The sequence below is a fragment of the Miniopterus schreibersii genome (genome assembly GCF_964146895.1).
Source record: "Miniopterus schreibersii genome assembly, chromosome: 1".
Classification (NCBI taxonomy): Eukaryota; Metazoa; Chordata; class Mammalia; order Chiroptera; family Miniopteridae; genus Miniopterus; species Miniopterus schreibersii.
Window position 1 is genome coordinate 144,918,717 of NC_138101.1, and position 21,896 is coordinate 144,940,612.

Below are 21,896 nucleotides of genomic sequence, written 5' to 3' on the forward strand. Positions count from 1 at the left end.
AGAGGTTTCTCTCTTCTCCCTTCCTCTCCCTCTCTAAAAATCAATAAACTATTCTTTGAGAGAAAAAAATTTTCCCCTCATAAATTGAGCTGGTGCCCGTAGCCAATCTGTAAGAAAGGAAGAGAATTAATGACATTTAAATGATATGGAACCCATCCAAGGTCAAACAGCCTAAAAATAGTAGAGAAGCAAGACTAAAATCTCCCATAAAAAATGGTTCTTTTCATTACAGAACATCACCTCCTTAATAAAAAGCTTGTTCAAACCAATCAGCTAAAAAATGCATCCATATGCTCTGTATTGTATGGAAATACAAAACAAAGACACAGTGAGATACCTCTTCACACCTGTTCATGGGACTATACTAAAAAAGGCAGATAATAACAAATGTTGGCCAGGATGTGGAAAAATTTGAACTTTTATACATTACTGGTGAAAATGTAAAATGGTGCAGCCAATTTGGAAAACAGTCTAACAGATGTTCAAAATGTTAAGTATAGGTAACATATGACCCACCATTTCACGCCTAGGTATCTATCAGAGAGAAAGGAAAATACATGTCTGCACAAAAACTTATACACACATGTCCATAGTAGCATTTTCTTTTTAAAGAAAATTATTGTTGAAAGTGTTACAGATGCCCCCCCTTTTCCCCACTGATCCCCTCCACCCTGCACCTGCCCCTGCAGCATTATTCTTAATAGCCCAAAAGTGTAAACATCCAAAAGTCCATCAACTGATAAATGGATAAGTAAAATGTAATGTGCCTGGCTAGCGTAGCTCAACGGATAAGCATTGACCTATGATCCAGGAAATCCTGGTCCGATTCCGGGTCAGGGCACACGGTGCAGGTTGCAGGCTCGATTCCCAGTATGGGGCATGCAGGAGGCAGCCAATCAATGACTCTCTCATCATTGATGTTTCTATCTCTCCTTTTCCCTCTCCCTCTCTCTTCCCCTCTCTGAAATCAATAAAGACATATTTTTGAAAAGAAAATGTGGTGTATATCTATATATTGGAATATTATTTGGTCATAAAAAGGAATGAAGTATATGCTACCATATGGATGAACCTTGAAAGCATGCTAGGTGAAAGAAGCTAATCACAAAAGACCACATATGGTATGTTCCCATTTATAAAAAATATCCAGAACTGGCAAATCTATAGAGACAAATTAGTTGCCTAAGGTTGGGGAGTTTGGAAAAAATGGAGAGGGACTGCTAATGGGTATAGGGTTTCTTTGGGGGTGATGAAAATGTTCTATAGTTGACTGTGGTAACAATTACATAACTCTGTGAATATAATGAAAAAACACTGAATTATATACTTTAAATGAATGAATTTTCTTATATGGTATGCAAGTTATATCACAATAAGCTATTTAAACAAAGGACTAAACAGAAAGAAAAAAAATAGTAGCTTTTTAAGACAAAAAATCCAGTGGAAATCCACTATAAATTTGTGAGTCACACTTGGCCAGTGTTGGGGATGAACTGAGTTAATTCCTTGGTGGTATTGGGAAAAAACCCAAAGGGCTGCCAAATTAACAAATAGCTACTTTTCTGATTCAGAAATATGAGAAGTTTTTCCCTTTATTTAGATCTTTTTAAAAATTCTTTCAACGTTTTATAGTTTTCAGAATATAAATGTCATACTTTTCTTAAATTTATTCCTAAGTATTTTATTCTCTTTGATACTATAGTAAATGGATTTTTTTTCATTAATTTCACCTTCAGATTATTCATTACAATGTATAGAATACAAGTAATTTTTGCATAATTATCTTGTATCCTATAATCTTGCTAAACTTATTTATTAGTTCTAATTATTTTTTAGTAGGTTCCTTAGGATTTTCTATATATTTTGTATAAATCGTGTCATCTGTAAATAGAGCTAGTTTTACTTCTTCCTTTCCAATATGGATACCTTTTATTTCTTTTTCTTGCCTAACTGCCCTGGCTAGAACTGAGTCAATAATGAATAGATGTAGCAAGAGCAGAATCTGTCTTGTTCCTGATATTAGGGAGACATACCCAGCATAATTATACTGTGAGTTTTTCATTGATGCCCTCTATCAGGTTGAGGAAGTTCCCTTATGTTAAGTTTGTTAAGTCTTTTTATCATGAAAATGTGTTGGTATTAGTCAAATGCTTTTGCTGCATCTATTGAGATGACCATGTGGTTTTGTTTTTTATTCTATTTATATGGTGTATTACATTAACTGATTTTCAGATGTTAAACTATGTACTGCATTTGACATCAGATGAGGCTCATTATGCCACATCATCCCACTATTAGTAATGATGCTAATATTCATGACTGGTTTCAGGAATAATAGTATGATACCACCATTATAAATTTTCATTTTTTTCTCTTATGACTAGCAAGTAAGCTATGAGATGACAATTTAGAACCATGTGAAAACTGTTCCTCATCAACTCAAATCTTAATGGTTTTCACATCCACTAATGATCCTTATCTATCATATATTTCCTTTAGGGCTTGCAAAATGTTGATTTTTCTTATTCTATTATTCCTTTTTCATTAGCTTTCTAGTATTCATCTAGAAAGAAGAGCTTTACCTCGTCAACTAGAAATACTTGTTTACCATGAAACACAATTCCTACCAATTTTCAGAGTACAGAATTGATATAATAACCACTACCATGGCAACAAACTTCATCAATCTATCTGTCTATCTATTTTAGCTTTCATATAAGTTTCATTAGGAACTCATGGATTTTTGTATATTCAGTATGAGTCAATCAATTTATTGTGGTTATTTGTTGTTATTTTTTTGATGCTCCAATTGTCCCACACTGTTCAATGGAAGTCCTTTCAAGCTGGGTCCTAAGTTCCTTTGACATAAGCCCATCCTTACAAGCTTACTGATTCCCTGACTAAGGCATGGAATCTAGTATTTTCACAGCAATCCCTTATTGCATTTAGTGAGGAACAGTATCTGAAGAGATCAAAATCTGGGCCCTCAGGGTGTTCACTGCTTTAGGGTTATCTGGAACAGTTTAAAGGGTACAAAAACTCTTTACTCGAAGTTTTGAAAAGAATTTCTCTGTGAAACTCTTTGAATGTGGCATTTTTTAGAAAGTATTGTCTCATGACAATTTTCTGAATTTCTTCAATGGCTATACTGTTCAAGTGTTCTGTTTTTGAATAAACTATGGTACTTTATACTGTTTGATAAAATAATCCACTTTAAAATGTATTTATAGAGTCATATAAGAGAGTCATTTATGCCCGGCCGGGCGTGGCTCAACAGTTGAGCATCGACCTAGGATCCAGGCGATCAGGGTTCGATTCCCGGTCAGGGCACATGCCCGGGTTGCGGGCTGCAGCTGATCAATGACTCTCTCATCATTGGTGTTTCTATCTCTCTCTCTCCCTCTCCCTTCCTCTCTCTGAAATCAATAAAGATATATTTAAAAAAAAAAAAAAGTCATTTATAATCCTTATAATTCCTTCTGTGGTTCTATCATTATTTCTCATTCTCCTTTCTAATTATCTACATCTGAGCTGGATCATGTTTTTTTTCTTGAGTAGGTTATATAGTAGATAATCAATTTGTTGACTTTTTTTAAGGAAAGTAATTATTAAATTTATGTGTTGCTCGGCCGGGCATGGCTCAGCGGTTGAGAGTCAACCTGGGATCCAGGTGATTGGGGTTCAGTTCCCGGTCAGGGCACATGCCCAGGTTGCGGGCTCAATCCCCAGTTGGGGGCATGCGGGAGGCAGTCGACCAATGACTCTCTCATTGATGTTTCTATCTCTCTCTCTCCCTCTCCTTTCCTCTCTCTAAAATCAATAAAGATATATTTAAAAATAAATAAATAAATTTATGTGTCAGTTCTACTATTTCTTAATTTATTACATTTGGCTCCTAACAATAATTTCTTCCATTTACTCTTTTAGGCTTAAATATGTATTGTTTACTCTTATCAAACTGACTGCTTAACAAAAAGTATTCTGAGTTATCTTTTTTTTTAAAAAATATATCTTTACTGATTTCAGAGAGAGGAAAGGAGAGGGAGAGAGAGAGACAGAAACATCAATGATGAGAGAGTCATTGATCGAGCCCACAACCTGGGCATGTGCCCTGACAGGGAATCGAACCCCGATCACCTGGATCCTAGGTCAATGCTCAACCACTGAGCCACGCCCGGCCAGGCCTGAGTTATCTTTTCATTATGAATTCGTTATTAAGATTCTCAACTGAATTCAGTTTAACCCATGCACATAACTTTTACTTCTATATAATTTCACCAAGCTTAAAGTAGTTAGCATTTTAAAAAAACACACACAAAAACTAATATTCTTACCTCTTTTGCAGTGCCTGCTGTTCCAGGTTCATGACTTGCACAAAAAGGGCCAGTTCTCCATGCCTCTGTGTCTCCACAGTCACAAAATCCTCCTCCAGTAGAAGTGTGCATCTAATAAATGAAAAATGAGTTTGTCTTGATTTCAAAACATATTACAAAGCAAGGAAGAATGACACAGGTGACTCAAATAATAAATGTTCCCTAATACTTCTACCTTAATTGCATTTAATGTAATGGAAACTGGGTATGTAAAAAACCTGAATACTAACCACAACAAAAAAGGACCTTCAAATTTGATAAATTTTTTGAAACATACTCTAATTTTTAAATAATAGTTTTAAAATTTTTGTACTAATGGAGAACAGATTGTGAAGCATGCAATAAATAATCTATACAATATCCAGAATGCTTGAGTAATGAGATTTTCTAATTAAACAGACATTTAAAAATCATTATAATGATACTTATATTGTACTTAAGAAATGTATAAAGCATTTTCATCTATTTGATACCTCACAGTAACTAAAATTATTTACATTTTTCCTTTCAGAGTTCTTGCAAAAAAAAAATATCTAAAATATACTAAGCCAGATAGAGAATGACATTAGCCTGATTTTGAATCTTCTCCAAAATTTCCCCCTCCAAAACATACAATGAACAAGGAGAGCAATAAAACCACAAGTGATCCATGTCTGCAGCACTACTAGGGAACAAAAAATAAACAGAACTTTCAAATGATTTGTTCTATCAGAGGTCCCATTGCCTATCACTTCAAGCCTGTGGATGTAGATGAGAGGGGAGCTTAAGAGATGCCATGAAAGGGAGCAAAGGGGTACACGTGACTCAGATGAAGCACAGACAAAAGCACACCCAAAAAGAGAAAGTCCAATGCTAAGGGACAAATACTGAACACAGGTTGGGACTTGGTGATTCACAGGGAAAGATAATGAAAGTAAGCAGGACCAGAAGTGGCAACCTCAGAGAATCATTGCTTTTGGAGGAAAATCAAATACATTAAAAAAGGTGGTAAGCTCTTAAAGATGTGACAGTAAATAAAAAAGGAAGAAGGGAAAATTAAGGATCCTATAGACGTGAGAGAAACAAAACATACCAAACCCTGTCTTCCCTTCACCACTACCACCACCATCATCTATAAAAGAAATTTCACAGAAGAGGGCAAAACTGACAGGAGAGAGCATCTGTGAATCCTGTCCATGAAGTAAAAAAATAAATTAATTAAAAAGTAGGCCATATCCACAGAAAACTATTACCAAAAAAAAGGGCAAAAAACACAACAAAGAGCCAAAACCTAATCATGAAGCTGAAGAAAACTGTAACATAATTCTCCAAAGTAAATTACATAGTCTCAAAAAAGCGTTTGGGGATATGAAAATCCTTAATCAGATTAAAACACCTTTAATCAGAAATATAGAAACTAAGAACAGAGTTCACCCAAAAAAAACAAGTTAAATAAAATGAGACTTGATAGAACTCAGTAAAAAAAATTAGAAAACAAGAAAATCATATCAGAAATCAATTCTAAACTACAAGGTGTCCAAGATAATAGACTGAATGAAAAGTTAATAAATAGCAAAGCATGAAAACAATCAAGAGAATGAAAATGTGAAGTAAAGAAATACAGGGTCTGAGAAAAAGTGGTTGAAATAGAATGTAGGCTTAAGAAAGCCAATATAAGTATAACTGGAGTCTTCAAAAAGAAAATCAAAACAATGGAACCGACCTCATGTTTAAAACTGTAATTTAATAAAACTTTCTGGGGGAAAAAGAAGACCTGAAGGTACACACTAAAAGGGCCCATGAGTAACAGAAAAACTCATCCAGTGTTATCAACTCCGAAACATATCCTACTTAAAACTAATAGACTTTAAAGATCAAAGTCCTAAGACCTTCAGGCAAAAAGATGAAATAACAGCATGGCCAGTGTGGTTCAGTGGTTGAGCATTGACCCATGAACCAAGAAGTTGCCCATTTGATTCCCAGTCAAGGGAACACGCCAGAGTTTCGGATTCAATCCCTGGTAGGGGGCGTGCAGGAGGCAGCCGATAGGTGTTATGCTCTCACATCAATGTTTCTCTCTCTCTCCCTTTTCCCTTTCTCTCTCTCTCTTACAAAATCAATAAACTATTCTTTTAAAAAATTAAAAAATTCACATGTAGCTTCCAGGCTATATAAAAATAGGCAGTGAGCCAGATTTGACCCACAAACTGCAGTTTATTGACCTCTAGAGGACCAAGAGGTGACTGGGGAAACTTTAGAAAATGGACAGATGGTGAACATTTTATATATTTAATTGTAGAGCTAAGAACAAATCAAGGGTGAGGACATGAATAGAACATAAACATGTGATTCTCACAAACAAAAAGACTACAACTAAGAAATGAGAGAAGGAAAAGAGAAAGTTAACATAAGATCATCAACTATTATACAGATAATAGAAGGGAGTCAAAGATACCATTAAAACTAACAGACTAGATAATAGAAAATAAGGGGATAAAAAAAAAACTAAGAGGAGTATAAAAATTATTAATACAGAGGTAACCACTAGAACAAAAGTACCAAAAGAAATTAGAATATACAAATCAATATTTCTTCCTTCATATATATAGTAAACTGAAGAAGGCTAGACTCACCCATAATTACTAAAAATAAAGCTATATAAAAATAAGGTAAAAGCATAATCTTAGAATAGAGAATGCCATGGAAGCAAGGTACAAAACTCAGAAACATTTAAAAAATGGCAAATTTAATACACACATTTAGAATGTCAATAAGATAAATGATAGCATAAATCAAGTTAAAAAGGCAGAAAACAGATCTTATAAAGCCAAACATATACTTAACTTATGGTATAGCTATCCCACTCCTAGTTCTCAAGAGAAACGAAACACACAAAGAACTGCACTTGAATGCTTATAGCAGCTCTCTTTAAAAGCTAGAAACAACCCAAATGTTCATCAGCTGATCAATAGATAATAAATTGTGGTACATCCATACAATGGCATACTGACCAGGGTTAAAAAGGAACAGACTGCTGACACATGAGAGGATCTCAAAGGCATTTATGCTAAGCAAAAAAAGGCGGTTACTACATACTATAGGATTTCATTTATATGACACTTTGAAAATGCAAATCTATACAGTCAGAAAACAGATCTGTGATGCCAGGAGTTGGGGGTAAGGGGACAAAAGAACTGCAAAGGAGCACTAGAGAACTTTTGGGGGTATTGTAAATGTTTTATATCTTTTATAAAATTTTATCTTTATTGTTGAAAGTATTACAGATGTCCCCTTCCCCCCACCCCCTACTGACCCCCTCCTCCCCACTCCCGCCTCCTCCCCAGGCCTTCACTGAGCTATTGTCTGTGTCCATGGGTTATTCATATATGCATGTAAGTTCTTTGATTAATCTCTCCCCGCCTACTCCCCCACTCCCATGCATTTAATTTGATTTATGCTATCATTTATCTTGATTTGGTGGCAGTGGTTACTGAACTATGTATGTTTGTGAAAACTCATGAAACTGTACATTTAAAAGGGTAGGTTTTACTGCATATAAATTATATCTCAATAAATCTGACTCAAAAATAAAAATATTTAGAAGACAAACATATGAGAGAAAATATTTGTAAAGTATATAACAAATCAGTAAGAAAAAGACAATAGAAAAATAAATAGAAACAAGCAAGAAATTAAACATACAAAATATGAAAAGATGTTAATACTATTAGTAACAACAGAAATGCAAATTAAAACAATGAAATTATTTCAGTAATCTAAAATCTATTTCACTAACAGATTGGCAAAAAGTAAAAACACTAATTAAATAAAGTTTGGGAACAGGCAAAGAGAAAGAACATTGTCATATCCTTTTAATGGGAATGTAAGTTGGCACAAACAACCCAAGAACAACATTTGGCAAAAATCTATCAAAATTTTAAATGCACATACTGTTCAATCCAGAAAATCTACCTCTAAGAATCTCGCCTTGGGCATTTTTGAATATATACACTGAAATACATGAAAATAAAGATATATGTACATTACAATATGGGTTGATCAGTGAAAAACTGGAAGCAATATAATTGTCTAGAAAAAGGCAATGAGTTAAATATATGATTAGATATTCCCACAAAGGAATACACACAATTAAATAAGGTAAGAGTTATTATACATATCAACATAGAATTATGCCCATGATATACTGTTAAGTTGAAAACAAGTTGTGAAATAGAATATACACTAGAATCCCATTTATACACACACACAAACACCTCTCTTAAATATATAAATATATGTATGTCTGTGTACATGTTTGTAAATATATGAAAAAAGATCTGTTAGGATGTACATTAAAGTGTGTTTAGTTTAACAAAGAAAGTACAATGGGGCAGAAAGGCAACTATAATTTTTATTTATATTCTTCTGTATTATTTGAAAATTTTAAAAAGTTTTATTGTATTGCCTAGGTAAATAAACATTTTTTAATGCTGTTGTGTTTCAAAGACAATACATGTATATAAATTCTCATCATATAAGATTAACAACAGGCTGATGTTAAAATAGACTCTGATAGTTACTTTTATAATTAAATCTTAGATATCAGCTCTGCCTATGATTTAGCACTTTTGATCCTGACACTTCATTTCAACAAATGTTTGTTGAAAGCCTCTATGTCCCAGGTATTATGAAAAACATAGGAGGTATAAAGTATACCTCGACCTTGTCTTAGAGAGCTTATAGTCAGGTAGGAATGAAAGACACAAATATAAATATATCATTGCCATTTAGTAAATAAAGATAGAGACATACACAGGAATGGAACAGAGAAAAAGAACACTGTTAGTGAGCTTTGTTTTCTTTTCCAGATTTATTCTAATTGGCTCTAGAATGTGTTCCAAGAAAAGGGTACCAAGGTTACAAGCCAGCTTGGTTTTCAGTATCAGTTCCCAAGACACAAGGAGACCCTAGTTAGGTAAACTTCAGCTAATATTTTGGTTCTACTTGATCAAAGTTATATATTATTCTGATCTTGGCTTCTTAGAATTTAATCTACTCTTCAAATCAGAGACCTTGGTTCTGTCAGCAAGAATGACTGCAAAATAAACTGCCAAAGACCTTGCTCCTATTATCCAGGAAGAGAGCAAAGTTAAGTAGCAATGCAAGGGTAGTCTATATTCACCATTCCAAAACAAGGAAAGAGAAAAAACATTAAGAATAGAACAATTTCATTTCAATAGCGATGGTAAAATTATTTTAAAAGTCGGGTTCAGTTAAAAAGTTTCTGTTAAAAGGTTTCTGCAGGTTCTGCAGGTTTCTGCACTGCTGCTTGTACTACATTTGGTATAATTCTTTTCTAAAGCAATTTGGCAAAATGTATTAAGAACCTTTAAAAGTTCATTTTAAAAAATTGAGACTTTATTTTTTAGAGCAGTTTGTTTAAAGAAAAATTGAGCAGAAAATACCAAGTTCATACATAGCCCTTCTTCCCCCAACCCTACAGTGTTTCCTGTGTTATTAAGACCTTGATTAGTGTGGTACATTTGTTACAACTGAGGAATGGAACCAATGATCAAATACGTAAATTCCACCAGTGATTAGCTTTGTAACCTTGGGAAAACATTTTAACCACACTACATCATAGGCTTCTCAATCTGTTCTTTCTTGTGCACAATAATAATAATACTTATAACCTATACCTATAGCCCAGCACTTCCTGAGCTAGAAACAATAATGTTGAGGCCAGTCTAAAAACATAAACAGCACTTTCAACTCTATGGAAGACATAGTCTACATAAAATTTTAGGCATGTTATATGTACAAAAAGAAACATCAGTTATTATGTTTATCTAAGCCCAGAGTACAGAACCAATACTATTACTTAAGAAACACATTTCAGCTAACAAGGCTGTCTAAAAATGTAACAGGAAAGAAAAAGCCCTCAACCTCATTAGTAACTAGGAAAATTAAAGTAAGATCATAATGTCATACTATTATATAACCACCAGATTGGCTAAAATTAAAAAGACACCAAATCTTGCCAAAATGTGGAGCAATGGAAACTCTCATATACTGCTGGTATAACCACTTTGGAAAACAGTCTGACATCTATTATGACCGAAGATTCATATACTCTAGAACTCAGCAATTCTATTCCAGATATGTAGCCCAGAAAAACTACTGTATATGTGTACCAAAACATACAAATAAGAATGTCACAGAATTGCTCATAGTAACCCCAATTTAGAAGCAATCTACATTATCTATATACAGCACAATAAATAAAGACAACATGGATTACTGAACATTTTAAGGCCACTGGATAAAGTACAGCTATATACACAAAAATGAGTGAAAGAAGTTACTCAACAGGAAAAATAGATACAGTATGACTCCACCTATATAAAGTTCAAATACAGATAAAACTATTCAATATGATTTGAGTGATAAGCTAAAAGGGAAATCAAGGAAACCATTATTGTAAAACACAGGACAGGTTACTGTGAGGGGTAAGAGAAAGATTGTGATGCAGGAAGGACAAACAGGAGGGCTCTGAGAGCTGGCAATGTCTTATTTTCTTGACCTAAGTAGTGGTTACATGAGTGTTCACTTTATAGTTACTCTTTAGGCTATTCATAGGCATTATACAATCTTTTGCATAAATTTGATATACTCACAAAAAATTGTATGGGGCTACCTCTTGAGGTAGATGTCCCATCACATGATATGTTTAATCAGAGCTATAGGTTCACATATCAGAACTGTAATAGCAGGAATTCTAATACTGGTCAGGAATATGACCTAGATGGCCAACAGATTCCTGCGAATCTACATATTTATAGATCTATTTTCATACCTTGTAACGATGATTTTTATGAACACTATTCTGGAAGCAGTCCATACAGAGTACACATGTTGGATCAATTGCACAATCCCTGAAAAAGATTAAAAATCAGATTCTAAAATTTAGATTACTCTCACTGATGCTTAAAAGGTATGACTATAATGTAATGTGAATGAGTTTCCTGTATGGTCCACAAATTGAATTAAAAAATGCTTCAAAACCTGAATTCTAAATAATTTTAGCCATATTTGAATGTGTAAGTTTGGATATTTGGTTTTGTTTCTTAAATCATCCTCATTACTTTGAGCCTGTACATGGTTTCAAACTGTTAAAATACAATTCAAATGTTTTGTGAAAAATGATCAACTTTTTAAATTATTTGCAATCATTTTACCCTATTACATTTATAAATACACTTTACAAACACTGACTGTTCACTGGTAAATGAAGCTTGCATAAAAACAAAAGTCATTTGAATGTAAGCATCATAAGGACAGGGATTTCTATTTATTTTTAAAATTTTTATTTATTGATTGATTTTAGAAAGAGAGGAAGGGAAAGAGAAAAACATCGATTTGTTGTTCCACTTTTTTATCCATGCATTGGCTGATTCTTGTATGTGCCCTGACTGGGGATCGAACTCAACCTTGGCGTATCAGGACACTAACCAACTGAGTTACCCAGCCAGGGTTCTATTTATTTTATATATTGATATGTCCCAAGCACCTAAACCAGTGCCTGGTACATGGTAGGTATTGAACTAATATTTACTGAATGAATGAAATTCAACCTCTCTTAATTTCTTCCCTAACAACATCTTTTAAAATATACTATTTTATTTAACATTCTTAGAAAAACATTAAGAACAATACACAATAAGTCCTCACTTAACGTTGCCTATTGGTTCTTCGAATTTAAGTAAAACAACATATAACAAAACCAATTTTAGCCCTGGCCAGATGGGTCAGTTGGTTGGAGCGTTGTCTCATACACCAAAAAGTTGCCAGTTCGATCCCCAGTCAAGGCACATACGGGAGGCAACTGATAAATGTTTCTCTCTCATATTGATGTTTCTCTCTCCCCCTCTCCCTCTCTAAAAATCAATTTTAAAAAACATCCTCGGGTGAGGATTAAAAAACAAAACAATTTTACAATAGGCTGAATGATAGAAACAAGAGTTAAGGTCCTATGGCATCTCATCAATGTTATAAAGAACAATGGTGAACAAAATGTTATTTGAGGACCTGCTGTAAATTAGTGCAAAATACAATATTAATTTTTAAGATATTTTATTTAGAAGAGAAGAGATGGAATTGGAAGTTTTAAAGATGATTCTTAAAAGACTAGTAGGAAATAAAGACTGCCTAACAATATTCTCTAAAATTTATATGATCTACTGACCTATTTAGAGCAGGATTTCTAAACCTCAGAAGTACTGACATTTTGAACCAGAGAGTTATTTGTCAGACTCAGAGAAGGCCGTCCTGTGCATTGCAGGATGTTTAATCAGCAGCCCTGACCTCTACCCACTAGTACCATTCCCCTAGTTGTGACAATTAAAAATGTCTTCATGACATTTTCGGAGAAATGAAGTCTACAAATGTTTGCTATACTTTAGCTGAAACTGATTAGGCTTCAGCTAAAAATACATAAGATAAATGAACCTTACTAATGCTATAAGGCAAATAGTACACAAATTAATAAGCTTTTTCCTGAGAAAAGAATTGGATAAAATGATAGTATGTTCTAAACAACTATTAACTATATATAAACCAGTCTAACCTAGAATTATAGCGAAGCAGAAAACAATTCTCTGTATTTATAGTCTAAAAAGTCACACTCCTCACCTAAACTACCTCTAATAAAGGGGAAAAAACTGAAAGTGCTGCTAAGATCTAAGAGTTGAAAATTTCAGGAAGAAGTAGGGAGTAAAATAGTTCTCCATGCTACCATAATGTTTAAGGCAACTACTCTCACAAAGGGCAAAAACCCTAAATCTGCTTCCAGCTTCCATACCACTGGCCTCTTTTACCCCACAAAATTCTAACTGCTCCTACAGGTCCGCAATCCTTTGGCACCAAATCTCATATGGTGGCAAAAAATGACTTGAAATGGTATGAGACTACAGACTTTATTTATACATACACTTGCTGTGAATATTCACAGATTTCTTACAAAAATGCTGTGTTTCGTTTTAAGACCCAGTCCTGACTCTGCTGAGGAAGTATTTGGAATTCTAAAATACACCTGGCCCCAAAGGTTTCAAATAGGAGTATGTCGACTATTAATAAGGCAAAAATCTATCACTTACATACACGTTTGAAGAACATGAAGAAAAAATGAGAGAAGTGTTTAATTATCAATCATATAAAAAAAAACAAGCTATACTAGCGAAAACAGACTTATAAGTGCATGATAAAAGGAAGTTAATTAAGTAGGATTAAATATGTAATAAACCAAAAAAGGAACATCATGAAATAGATACAAAATACCAATATTGCAATTATAACCAATCCTATAAATTTCTAATTCTTACCTACAAGAATATGTTGTCTCTCCACTTTTGAAAACCTTCCCACAGAGTTGAAATGCTCCACTATGCTTTAACTTCTCTAAACAAATATCTGGATCTTCTCCAAATAAATACCATTCCAGTGGAGTGAATATTGATGTTTGTATACTCTCCTCTTGCTTTTCCAAGTCTGGGTCCATTTCAGCAAAATAAATTTCAGGCACCAACTGTGCCAAATGGTGCAAGAAAGTAGTATGAAAATCAACTTGCTGATCCCACCACTGAAAGAAAAGAAAATGAGTAGACTTTGTTATAAGTTCCTTCTTAAAAATCTAGGGGCACAGCTCTGTAATTTCAGAGAAAGTGATTTACAATATATTCTTATCGTATCTTTTGCCAATACAAAAGGAAAGAGGGTGATTTAAAAAAAGCCTTGGAAATAAGTGATTGCCCATATATACCATAGATATCAGGGGAAAAAAAGAACAGCGGTAGTGGGTGAGAATTATCCTTCCTTTCTGGAATGGCCAACTTTTAGTGTGTAAAGGTGGCTCTATTATCAGTCAGAAGCTGTACAGACAAAACATTCTCCATACTCTTAGTTGTTTTTTTTTAAGGAACCATACATTTAATGAGAGATCAAAATGAATGAGTGCCAAAGAGTTGTTAGAACACAAAAAGCACTACCCATCAAAGGAAAAAAATAAATAAATTGGATCTCATCAGAAGTAAAACCTCCTACTCTTCAAAAGAAACTGTTACACATGGCTTCTGTGCCATGCTTATTTGCACAGGAAAACATGCTCAACATCATTAGTCACTAAGAAAATGCAAATTAAAATGGCACTGAGATTACCTTACAAAACCCAGCAAAATGTAGGGAGGAAAAAAATAAAGCCTGGCCAGTGTGGCTCAGTTGCTTGGAGCATTGTCCAGTACATGGAAAGGTTTAGGGTTCAATTAGTGGTCAGGGCACATACCTAGGTTGTGGGTTCAATCCCCAGTCGGGGCACATGCAGGAGATAATGGATTGATGTTTCTCTCTCAGTCTATTTCTCCCCCTCCCCCAAAAATCAAAAAACATGTCCTAGGGTGAGTATTAAAAAAGTAAACAATGGCCCTAGCTGGTTTGGCTCAGTGTTTGGAGTGTCGGCCCACAGACTGAAGGGTCCTGGGTTCGATTCCCGCCAAGGGCACATACCTTGGTAGTAGGCTCAGTCCCCGGCCCTGGTTGGGACACGTGCAGGAGGCAACCAATCAATGTGTCTCTCTCACATCGATGTTTCTCTCTCTCTCTTTCTCCTTTCCACTCTCTCTGAAAAACAATGGAAAAAATATCCTCAGGTGAGGATTAAAAAAAAAAAGTAAACAATGTTATGTTGCTTGACTTAGACAAACAATAGAACAAATGTCAATACTTTTGCAATTAAAAAAAACACCTCTTGAAAATCTGTAAGATATAATACACCCATTTAAAATGATGCCAAATAGTTTCAAAGTATCTCCCTGACAATACTTATTAACTAGGAAGGGAAAAGATAGTAAGTGTAAAGTGGAGACCCTGCAGATACCAAGTTAACTAAGTGATTAAGATAAATATCACTAGTACTAAGAAATAGTAATATCAAGAATCCTTTAATACAATGCACTGAGAAAAATACAGCACCATTTTTTGTGTTATTCTTGCCCAAAATGTATAATCTCATTCCAATCATGAAAAACCATCAAACTCAAATTAAGGAACACTGTACAAAATAACTGTTCAATACTCTTCAAAAGTGTCAAGGTCATGAAAAACAAGGAAAGACCAGGACACTGTTACAACCTGAAAGAGACTATGAAGAAGCTGAGACACAGACTCCAAGAGATAAAGGAGAAATAACTAAATGTAATGTGGGATCCTAGATAAGATCCTGGAACAGAAAAAGGACATTAGTGGGAAAACTGTTAAAATTCAAATAAGGTCTGTAATTTAGTTATTATCAAGATTAATGACCTGTCCCTAATAATTGTATTAAGGTTACGTAAGATGTCAACATTAGCGGATACAGGCGTGAGGAATATAAAAGAACGCCTGTGCTATTTTTCCAAGTTTTCTGTAAGTCTAAAATAAGTTCAAAATAAAAAGTTAGAAAAGAAACTGATACTGAAGATGTTTATTTACTAATATAAGAAAGGCATTAATAATATGTAGTTCAGTAAAGTAGGTAACAAAGCAATACATATAAAGTCTTGTTTTGGTTAAATATTACATATATTTATGTGGAAGAAAATCAGAAGGAATATATACTAAAATGTTAACAGTTGTAGGTAGTGAGATTTTAGCATATTTTCATGGAATCTGTATGTTTGCTTACCTACTATGAATATCCTTAAGTGATTTCATATGAGGAAGATAAGTATTTATTATAATATTAAAACCTTTTTTTAAAACTGTGCCTTCCAGCCCCAGCCGGATGGCTCAGTTGGTTGGAGTGTCGTCCCGTACACCAAAAAGGTTGCAGGTTCAATTCCCGGTTAGAGTACATACCTAGGTTTCGGGCTAGATCCCCAGTGAGGGGGAGTATGAAAAGCAACCAACTGATGTTTCTCTTTCACATCGATGTTTCTTTCTTGCTCGCCTTCTCGCCCTCCCTCCCTCCATTCCTCTCTCTCTAAAATAAACAAACATATCCTTGGGTGAGGATTAAATAATAAATAAAATAAAATAAATTCACTGCCATTAAAAGAAAACAAAAATAAACTGTGCCTTCCAGTATTCTAACTCCACGTCTCCAGGGTACTCACAGACCATCCACATGTCTGGCAATAACAATAACTAGCAGAAAAACAGTATCTAATGTTTTATAGTATACCTAAGGTTCTTTCCTTCAAACAGTACTAAATGGAAAAGAAAATCCTGTATATTTAGTGCTATATACCAAACAAAAAACTTTCCTGTCCCACCTAATTATGGAAGGCACGGAACTAGTTCAAGTTTTTCAAGAATATTTTCAAAAACATGGGAAACTTGAGAGTCAAAACAGAAGAGAGCCAAAAACCCATGGGATCTTCTGGTTCAAGTCCCTCATTGCACAGATGAGAAAACTGAGTCATAGTAAAGAAGTAAGCTGGCTTGTCCAAGATCCAATAAGCAATTAATTAGTATCAGAGTCAGGAACAGAACTTAGGTATCCTAACTCTTAGAGTTCAGTGCTCATTCTCCTTAACCAAATATAAATATACATTTATCCTTAAGACCTGCTCAATTTCACTTTACTACTAAAACAAAACCAAACCAAAACTTTTTATTTTTTTCCTCCAAATGAAGGCTCTTATTAACAACTGCCCAACATTCCTGGATACTACTAAATACTGTATCTTTGTCATTACATGTCTTAGTGTGAAGAATTAATATTTTGAAATGTTATCTTTATACTGTTGGTTGATTTGAGCAGAATGTCTGGGTGTTGATACCTTAAATGTCCTCTCTACCAATCTTACCACTAGCTCTCTATCCTCTGACCCCCCCTCCCACCCCACTTGAGCTATTTCTCAAGGTCCATTTATATCAAGGTCCACCTTCCTGAATACTTCACTGATCAACCTAAGAAAATTTCTCTCCCCTGTAACTCCAATATAGCACTTACTGGGGGAGGTACTCATTCAGTACCTAAACCTCTCCAGAAAACATGTTACCTTTAAATGTGTATATCTAGCCTCTTCAACCAGAATGTCAGCTCCTTGAGGGGAAGAACTTTGCCTTCCAAATCCCTATATCCCGCAGGCCTACCACAAGTACATAACAAAAATTCTCAATCAATGCTGAATGTTATAGACTTCTAGCTAGAGAACAAAGTAGATGTATGACAATATTAAGCCTTCTAAAACTTTGTTCTTATAGGAGATAAAATAACATTATACTACTTTACTAAGAGTTTTCCTAGATGACTGTCACAACAATGAAAAGTTTTTTCAATTAAAATTTCTCTCTCCCACCCCCCAGATAAGAAAAGCCACACAGGATGTACTTTACTGGGTGACATGTTCAGGAATTTATTGGTGATTGGAGTAGGACTGCTTTTCTTCTGTAGGGTTGCTTTTTGTAATTTTCCCAATTTAAGGCAAGAATAAAATTAAGAATTTTTTATTTCAATATCCAGAAAAACAAAACAAAATACTTTTTTTTAGCATTTGGAGTTAAGAGAAGGCTTTCCTAATTGTTCTCTGAATACAAGTTCTCACATCATTTAAATTTCCAAACATTCCAAACATTTCCCTTGTCCCCAGAGACTTACTTGGATGCCTGTTTGGGAACATCATTCTGAAAAAGAAACTTTCTTTAAGTATAGTCTATAATTCTTTTTCTAATTCTTCTGTTTTGAAGTGGTAACAAAATCTGGATGCTCTAGAATTGACCATGTGGCAAGTACTGGGTTAGTATGGAGCATTTCTAGGCACCAAGAAATCTTTTGGTTATACAAAGTTCTCTTGTAACACCATTTGACAGATTCATAAAGTTAAAAAATAAGAAAACCACACAACCCTAGTTCAACTGCTCATGCCATAGGGAAACCCTATCCTATATGATAGTTCTCTAAACCTGTCAAAACACTTCCTTTCAGTCAACTTCCATTCTTACACCTCACAATGAAACCAAAATCTACCTTCCTGTAACTTTTAGCCTACACTGCCTGAAATAATCCAATACGATTTACTCTACTATTTCACCCAACATCCTTTCAAATAAATTAAGATAACTATTATGTTTCTCATTAGTCTCTTTATTTTGGGACTAAACTGGAACATAGAAATTAAAGACATTTGTCCATCCGTAATGACATGGTATCCAGACCACTCTCCATTTGATTACTCTTATGGAACATAAACAATAAGCCTCCATGCAGGGGAGTGGAGCTATTTATTACCTTCCTTATCCAGAGCACTAAACTGCTTTAAAAGATCATGTTCTTTTTTTGGCAGCCATATCACATTATGACTGAGTGAGCTTGCAGACAACTCAAACTCGTAGATCAATCACATATGAGACCTAGTCTTAATAATTGTGATGAAAGATGGAATTTACTGTTAATTACTTGAATGTAATTCACCTTCTAATAGTTTACTTAATGCCACTCTTCAGAACAAAGTCTATTTGACTTGTTTGGAAGTGTGGGGCTATAACCACTTAATGTGTCTTTATAGACTGCCTTTTAAAATGCCTTTGAACTTTAGTATTTATGGGTAAGCTAGAAATAAATTACTTTAGACACAGAAGGAAAAATCTATTAATTTATCCACTTGTTTTTTATACACACATACTCTGCCTTATAATCTAAGAAAGGATTTTAGTGGGTTTGCAAATATATATATTCAATACGGTAGGAAGAGAGTATGAGATATGTACCCCAGAGTTTGGGAGAGCAGATTTCATTTATCCAAAGACTTCACGGAAAGCTTAGAAAAGTGGAGCATGAACCTATGGTTGGAGGAGAAAAAGGAAGAGAATGGTTTAAGAAAGACAGTATGTTCTCAAAGCCAAATTCTGACTGCATGTTTATATATTTCAACAGGAAAGAAAAGAGAGGGGCCTTGTTTATCACGACTCTATATTTGACCCAGCCTATTTTATCAATGCCATGAAGACACAGTAAACGTTCTTATCATATTTACAAATACAAGGCTGGGAGGGATAAAAAATTCTCCTTAGGCTGATATTGCACTGAAACTAACAAGGTGAAGCTTTATTGTGATGAAAGTACACTCCATCTGGATAAGGCCTACGTCATTTCCAGATAGCAAGTAGGCACTTTGGTAAGTATAATAACTCTTCTGGAGTCTTTCAGTAACATTTATTTAGTACAGCATATTTCCGTAAGCACTTAGCTTATTACAGGGGTGTAACTTAACATAAAAAAAAAAAAGGTTGTACCAAATGCTCTTAAAAACCAAACTCATCAAATAACCATTATTTCTTCAATAAGAGGCAGAATACCTTAGAAAACCACATAAGAGTTCATAGTAAAGCCCCTGGGACTAAAGAGGTCTTACTATTTTGTCTTATGCCATTTGAAGCAATGGGTTAAAAGCTTAAAGAAAACTGTTCATTTCACAGAGCATAGTGTATGATTAATACCTTGAGAGAAAAGGGTAAAATGATGGCAAGGGAAATCTGAAGTAACCTTCAAAGCTAGCACACATGAAGGAAGCATGAGCAGGATGCAATGGTTCACCCTGTGTCACAGATTTATATACATACATATCTACCCAGAAAGACTATGCAGTATTGAGTACAAAAACTACTTTACTTGCAGGACAATGTCTGTTATTAAACATAAGCAGTCATGCCCTGGCCAGTGTGGCTCAATTGGTTGGGTATCATCCCGTGCACTGAAAGGTTGCTGGTTCGATTCACAGTCAGGGCACATGTCCAGATTGTGGGCTGGATCCCTGGTTAGAGGGTATGCAGGAGGCAGCAGGTGGATGTTTCTCTCTCCTCCTCTCCTTTTAAAATCAATAAAAAATATTTAAAAGACAAAATACATAAGCAGTCACTCCAGCACCAGCTCATCTATACCAAGTTACTATTATTTCCTAGCCTCTTACAGGTAGTGGGACTAAATCTGTCACTTTAACCTGAAGTTTTAAGATTTCATATGTGACATTATAGAAGTTGGTACTGAAAATCAGAATTTTCCCTATTTACCCACAATAGAAATTAGAAGAAGATAATGAAAAAACAGGCAACAGACCCTGCTATGATCTGGGGACAAAGCACTTTAGTCTGGACTCATGAGACCTTGGTTTTCATTCTAGTTTTCTCACTCTAAGTGTGTCCTTACTACAGAAAGCTGTGCTCTGGCCTAAAATGATATCAATTCAAATTCCTAAGGAAAATCCTCCACCGAAAATAGTATATAACTTCTCACTCCTTCCTCTTTATCTTAATATTTTGAAGTCAACTATCAAAAAATTATGTAATCTATTAAAGATCCCCTACAGTTATGAAATTGTAGATAACTTTTTCCTTGATTTTCATAATTTTGCACACATAACAATATTAAACTTTTTTTAAAAAAAAGCTAAAATCCCCCATTTGGGTACAAGATAACTTTTGGGAGTAATGGAAATGTTCTATATCCTGATTTGGTGGTAGTTACACGGGTGTATACATCTGTCAAAACTAATCAACCAAATGCTTAAAATTGGAATGATTTTATTGAACATAAATTATACCTCAATAATATTAATTTTTTAAAAAATCCTCCCTATTCAATTTGAAACTTTTTAGCCTTATCTCTTAACCTCCTCAACTCCTAGTACCTTCACCTCCACTCTACCTCAGCTAATGTCTCCTCATTCATTCATTCAATAAAAATTCTGAAGCAACGTGCTAGGTAGTGGAAATATAGATGTGAACAGAAAACAGTTCATACTTTCAAGGAGTTTAATGTCTAGAATGAAAGACAGACAACAAATAGGCAATGCTGAGTAAAGCCTGAGACATGCTATATACAGTAAGAGTATGAAAAGGGTGCTATAGGAACACAGAGGCACATCTAAACCTGGCTCTACCATCACAAACGCCTGATGCACCTTGCCTCCACGTTCTAAAACTCCAAATTTCCCCTTTCTGACCATAATGTTCAGTCCTTCCAGTTATATCAACATCATAACTTTCATACCTTAAATCCCACCAATTCCCTTGGCTCTTCTTAGCTCCCTGGTCAGTCTGGACTCCCAGGTGAGCTGCTACCCCAGCATGCGCCTTGCTCCATCCTCCCTCCCACACCCTCCCTTCACCGGCAACTGCCCTCTCCCAACCACTGCCAATCCTGCTCAAATAAGTCACTAATGTTGGTCCTCGTTTATTCACTAAGTCGGTAAATGTCTGCTACATCAAGCACACACTGGTATGTGTTAGTGAACAAGTCAGACATGACCCTTGCCTTCACGGAGCGTACATTCCAGTAGGAGAGACAGGCAGTTAAATAAGCATACAACAGTGCAGTAATTACAGATTGTAATAAATGCAGTGGAAGAAATAAACAGGGTCCTTTAACAAAAAATAACAGGAACCCATCTTTCAGTAAATATCAAGAAAAAGCAGCAGGAAAACACTCTAGAGAGGAGGAAAAAAACAGCAAGCAAAGGCATAGGCCTTGAAGCAAGACAGAGCATGGGCTTGTTTTAGAAACTAACAGGCCAG

At 34.8% G+C, this 21,896-nt stretch overlaps 1 protein-coding gene across 3 annotated transcripts in view; it reads right to left on the bottom strand.

Moving 5' to 3' along the window:
- UBR1 (ubiquitin protein ligase E3 component n-recognin 1) overlaps positions 1-21,896 on the bottom strand; it is a 112,207-nt gene that overhangs the window by 86,678 nt on the left and 3,633 nt on the right. For 2 of the 3 annotated variants that reach the window (XM_081119599.1, XM_081119600.1), the window contains exons 2-4: positions 13,733-13,989; positions 11,209-11,287; positions 4,335-4,445 (exon numbers count right to left, since the gene is read on the bottom strand). In XM_081119599.1, coding sequence (XP_080975725.1) covers positions 4,335-4,445; positions 11,209-11,287; positions 13,733-13,989 — 447 coding nt within the window. The remainder of the gene's footprint in view (positions 1-4,334; positions 4,446-11,208; positions 11,288-13,732; positions 13,990-21,896) is intronic. The other variant, XM_081119601.1, reaches the window with a different exon arrangement.